This window comes from Ziziphus jujuba, chromosome 9 (assembly GCF_031755915.1).
Source record: "Ziziphus jujuba cultivar Dongzao chromosome 9, ASM3175591v1".
Classification (NCBI taxonomy): domain Eukaryota; kingdom Viridiplantae; phylum Streptophyta; class Magnoliopsida; order Rosales; family Rhamnaceae; genus Ziziphus; species Ziziphus jujuba.
This window is the reverse complement of record NC_083387.1, coordinates 22,398,478-22,404,382: the sequence shown is the minus strand read 5'-3', so window position 1 is coordinate 22,404,382 and position 5,905 is coordinate 22,398,478. Positions and strand designations below refer to the sequence as shown.

At 31.0% G+C, this 5,905-nt stretch overlaps 2 protein-coding genes across 2 annotated transcripts; both read left to right on the top strand.

Moving 5' to 3' along the window:
* The first annotated feature begins 629 nt into the window (after window positions 1-629).
* On the top strand, window positions 630-3,598 carry LOC107427369 (disease resistance protein RUN1-like). Its single transcript, XM_048480824.2, has 2 exons — window positions 630-2,224; window positions 2,580-3,598. Exons 1-2 carry the CDS (start codon window positions 1,091-1,093, stop codon window positions 2,868-2,870), a joined length of 1,425 nt encoding a protein of 474 aa, XP_048336781.1. The 5' UTR covers window positions 630-1,090; the 3' UTR covers window positions 2,871-3,598.
* On the top strand, window positions 3,180-4,316 carry LOC125424206 (disease resistance protein RPP2B-like). The gene has a single exon (XM_048481023.1). It carries the CDS (start codon window positions 3,180-3,182, stop codon window positions 4,314-4,316), a length of 1,137 nt encoding a protein of 378 aa, XP_048336980.1.
* The last annotated feature ends 1,589 nt before the right edge of the window (window positions 4,317-5,905 follow it).

Here is a 5,905-nt window from a genome sequence, read left to right as displayed (position 1 = left end):
TTCCTTCAAATTTCTGTCTATATTCTCAAGTTGCAAACGCTTCACTTTTTCAACAATGACAAGCACATGCCAATCACTTTTTCAACATGGAATATATTATAGGTTCCTCAAGTGACTGAAATTGGTTGGTTGTTGAGATTTTTCCGGATAAGTTACTGTATGAGAGATTCAAATGGTTCTGAAATGATAAAGAAATATATCAAAGAGTTTCTGGCCATTTCATGTTGCCATTGCTTGCTGGGATTTTTCCAACCAAATGAGATTCATCAACAAATTCAAAATATCCAGATTTATGAGGCTTGTTAGCTCCACTTTGGAGATTTCCTAAAACGTTGTTGTTAGAGAATAGAGAGAGGTAAAGACTATTAATGATATATATATATATATATATATATATTTAAAGATCTACTTATATTCTTGAAACTTTCATTACTGAAATTAACATTAGTGTACCATCTGAGGATTACAATAATTTTCTAATTATTGTAATTTTTTTAAATAGTATATATATATATATATACGAAAACACATACATATACATATGCATATATATATATATATATATATGAAAAGGTGAAGGGATGCATTAACAGAAATTATCACACACACATATATATATATGTTTATTAACATTAAAAAAAAAATTACAAATTTAAACATATATATCTTTTTGTATTTAAATTTTTCTTTTGTAAGAATTTCAATTCCTAAAAATATTTTCACATATTTATAGTATTTACACATATATATAGTCGATTAATCCAACTAAACTTCAAGTACATGGTTTGACTAATTGATAATTCGGCCTTATCTATTGTTGTAAATGGAATTTTTATTTCTATACATGGGTAAACATATAAATCGGTTTTAAGTCCTTAAGAAGGTGACAAGTATTACAGTGTTAATTACCTTAATCAAAAATTTATATGGTGCAGTGATAACCGACCGGTAGCATTTTCCATATTACCATGCATGTCTCCCATTATAATGTGGGAGATAATTAACAAAATACAAAATTTTGTACAAATATACAAATTTATTTAAGTAGAGAAATTACATTTATAAACGTAATGTTATACCTTCACTTACTATGGTTTTCATGTTTGAATTTCTAAGGAATGAAGCAAAATTTATACAAGACTTTATCGCAAAGGTATCAAATAAACTTGGTGTTGCGCAGTTAAACATTTCAGAGGACCTTTTTGGTATGGATTCACGACTAGAGAAACTAAATGTTTGTGTTTGTGCTTCATCATTGGATCATGTTCACTTTATTGGAATTTGTGGGTTGGGCGGAATTGGGAAGACAACTCTTGCCAAAGCTTATTATGATTGGACGTCTTCTCAATTTGAAGGTTGCAGCTTCCTTACAAATATTAGAGAAGTTTGTGAAAAGAAGGAAAATGGTCTTGTGTATTTGCAAAATCTTCTCCTTTCAGATATTCTAAATGGTTTGCCTACAGAAGTAAGGGATATTCATAAAGGAATGGACATGATAAGAAGTAAGTTATGCCATAAGAAAGTACTTGTTGTCCTTGATGATGTTGACAAATTAGACCAGCTAAAAGCATTAGCTGGGAAAAATAATTGGTTTGGCTCTGGAAGTAGAATAATTGTAACTACTAGGGACGAAAGTCTGCTTCTAAGTACATATATAGAGTGTAGAATATATAGAGTTGAGGAATTGAGTTATAGCGAAGGTCTTCGACTTTTTTCTCACAAAGCCTTCAAAAGTACTCATCCTTCAAAGCAATATGAGAAGTTGTCTAAACAAGTGATAGCTTTTGCTGACGGTCTTCCACTAGCTTTAGAAGTACTAGGTTCCTTTTTATGTGGAAAAAGTGTAAATCAATGGGAAAGTGCTTTGGATAGGCTGAAGGAGTATCCAAACAAGGAGATTACGAAAGTACTTCAAATCAGTTTTGATGGACTTGAGGAAATAGAGAAAAGTATTTTCCAAGATATTGCATGTTTCTTCAATGGATTTGAAAAAGACAATATTATTCAAATTATGGATAGTTGTGGTTTCTTTCCAGAAATCGGGATAAGAGTTCTTATTGATAAATCTCTCCTCCATGTTGACAATGATAACAAAGTTCGGATGCATGACTTATTGCAAGAGATGGGAAAGGAAATTGTTCGGGCAAAATCTCGCAATGAACCAGGAAGATGCAGTAGAATATGGAATTATGATGATTTATGTCATGTTTTAGAGCATAACACGGTAAGAGGTTTTCTCACATAATTAAAATCATGACTTTTGGTATTTGAATTTTATAAATTCAATATTTTGTTATTTTGAGGCTATCATATTTTTATCTCCTTGTTCATTTTAACCATTATTATTATTTATTTTTGGGATTAGTAATATATATAGATGATTTTGAAGCTTGTAATTATTAGGAAGTAACAAAATGCATTTAAATCCTTTTCATTTGGCATGTTTGAAATACCAACGTGTTTTTATAAATTATATATATATATATATATATATAGTTTTTATGCGGCATTTGGCTGTACATTGTATACAGCCTCTTACACATTACGTTTCACTTGTATGTTTTAATCTTAACTATTAGGGAACAAAAGTGGAAGCCATAGTATGCTGTTTTCTAGAACCGAAGAAACTGGTTTGCGATTTTGAAGCCTTCTCAAACATGAAGAAGTTAAGATTGCTCATTCTTCAGAATCTTGTCTTGGAAATGAGAGATGGTCCAACACTGAATATTGAACATCTTTCTAAAGAGTTACGATTCCTTAGGTGGCATGAATTTCCTGCCAAATATTTGCCATCAAATTTCCAACGAGGTGGACTTGTTGAATTGAAGTTGTGGTTGAGCAAACACGTTTGGAACAACGCTATCAAGTAAATACCATTAGAATTTCTTTCTTGTTCTTTGCTAATCTGTTTTGGAAAATATATATTTTGTCTGACGAAATAACTAAATTTTTTTCTCTTTTCAATACAACAGCCTTTAAACAATTTGAAAACCATCGACATAAGTTATTCAACAAATTTAAGAAAGTTTGAAGACTTTGGGGTGGTTCCAAATCTAGAGAAGTTGATTCTTGTAGCTTGTGTAAATCTATCGGAGATTCACCCATCCATCACACTTCTTGAAAGGCTTACTATCTTGAACCTGAAAGCTTGCATTCGTCTACAAAATCTTCCAACAAGCATGGGTAGTCTGAAATCTCTCAAAGTTCTAAACCTTGAAGGTTGTGTAAGCCTTACCAACTTACCAGAGGACTTGCGGCTTTTAAATAGTTTAGAGGAGCTCAATTTGAGAGGCATTTCTGTAGAAGACAGAGATCTACCATCTTCCATTGCACTTCTTGAAAACCTTAAAACACTATCTTGTTGCGGAGGACGACAATGGAACAATATGATGAATATCATTGTTGGAAGAGGTCTCTCATCATCGGCTGGTCTTTTTTCTTTGAAAAAGTTGGAACTAGTCAGCTGCGGTCTTGGGAATGGAGCATTTCCTGAAAATTTTGGCTGCTTAGTTTCTTTAGAATATTTAAACCTTAGCAATAATGATTTTTCTCACCTACCTGTCAGTCTCAATAAACTATCCAAGCTTAGGTTTATTGATTTAAGCTACTGTAGAGATCTAGAATTGTTGGGGCCAGAGCTTCCTCCTGGCCTAAAATGGGTAGGTCTTAGTTACTGTGTATCACTGGACAAGTTTCTTGATCCATTAATGAACGAGCAATGCAGCTTGGGGTGTTCTGCAACTTGCATGGGATGCTTGAAATTGGCAACAAGGCAAGGCAGCGACAGGACAGCATTTACACTACTAAAAGCACACCTTCGGAATCGCCCCAGCGAAAGATTTAACATTCTTCTTCCTGGAAACGAAATTCCATCCTGGTTCACTCGTACAAGTTTCGAGCCCTCCATAAATTTACAACTAGATCCGAATTGGTGTAACAGTAAGTGGATGGGTTTCGCTCTTTTTTGTTGGTGCGCTCTTATACCAAGCCCAATTTTCGAGTGTTTTGTACTGATTCAGGAAGTGGGCCGTGGATTTGGACTAACAAACACCTATCAATGTGACGTGGTCTCAGCGGTGGGTTCCCCAGCGGATCACCTTTGGTTATTGTATGTGCCTCTTAATATAATAAAGGGAGAGTGGCAAAACAATAACTTCAGTCAGCTTAAGTTTTCATTTCAAACAAAAGACTTGGATGGTAAAACATTTACAAAGAAGTACATTAGATCGTGTGGTGTCCGTCTGGTGTACGAGCAAGACATAGAAGCTATGAACCCAATTTCCAGCAAGCGCATCGAATATCCTTTTGAAGGATGAGGACAAAAAAATTAAAAAAATTAAAAAACTCCAGCTTGTATATATATAAATTATATTATGATTTTGGTTCTAGCTTAATATAGTTATTGTTAATTTTTCTTGTCTTACGAGCAAATATTGCATTTTAACTGTTTCCAACTAACAATACTGCATTGGATATCCTTTTATTTTGTTATATCTTATCTATTTTTTTTATTTTTTATTTTTTTTCATACAATAGAATAAACAGAGAGGAGAATTTTTGTGAAAACAAGGTTGAGCTTAAAACAGGACAAAACTCAAATCACTTTTATGCTAGATTTGTAGCATGGCGAGAAAAGCTTCATAATCTATAAAGTATCTATAATGTATCCAAAAATTATAAACTTAAATCAATTTAATTGATACAGGTAAGAATAGAGAATAATTTATTTATAGTAAATTGTCCAACAAATAAAAATTGTCCAACAAATAATTTTTTATAATTTTTTTTTGTCACTTTTATATTCCATCTTTTTTTTTTCTTTTTTTTTTTTCTTTTTTTACTTGAATTCCTTATCAAATATTATGATATTGGCATGGAAACTTGTACTTCACTAAAATAAATTATATAAATTTGAAATAGAAAATGGATTTGGCTCTCTTTATAACATTTTCATAGCAAGAGAGTTATGAGTATTCCCAATAATACCCTATATTTCAAAAAGCATATTTTCTACTATAAATAACCAATTAAAGAACTTTCAAAATGAAGAGTTTTATTTGTCTGATAACTCAAAAATAGAGAGTTATACTTATAAAATCATTCCAACAGTACTCATTATATTAACATATAATAATAGCAATGTATATGAAAATGTAAAATAATAAATGAGCATATAAAAATAATGTACAAAAAAAAATGTTTTTATTTATTTTTAAATGAAAGCTTTGAAAAAACAATTTAATTTTTCAATTTTTTACCTATATTTGGAAAGCTAAATTGACACTTTAATCTTTATTTTAATTTTAAATTTAAAGAGCTTGTTTGAGGATTAAAAAAATGCTTGGCTCTCTATTTTAAAGAGTATAAGGCTAATAAATAACTTCTTGGAGATGCTCCAGAGGACCTTCAAGGAAAATGGCAGGAAGAAAGTTTTTATGTTTTAAGATTTAGTATTAATTGGGGTTTTGTATTTCTTTTGAATAAGTATCTATTAAGTGAGATGTTGTTTTCTTTCTTTGAGGTTCAATGGTTAATCCACAAGTGGATTAATTTTAGCATTATTGCTTTTTGCATATCACGCTTTGACAACGTTGAAAATCTAGCTCAAAAGACAAATAACTATATATATTATGTTCTGCACATCTATGTCACGTAATGTTGACAAAATTAGACACTGAAATTTTATTATAGAAAAAAAAAATTAACAATAAAAAACCAAAAGATTTTAGTAAGCAACATTACTGAAAATTTTTTTTTTCATACTTTTTCCCTTACATTATTCAGAAATAAGATGCATAACCATCAAAGAAAGGACACTCTTCAAAAATTTGCAAATTTTGTTTAGATGAAATGTTGTTTTCTTTCTTTGAGGTTCAATAGTTAGTCCACAAGTGGATTAGTTTTA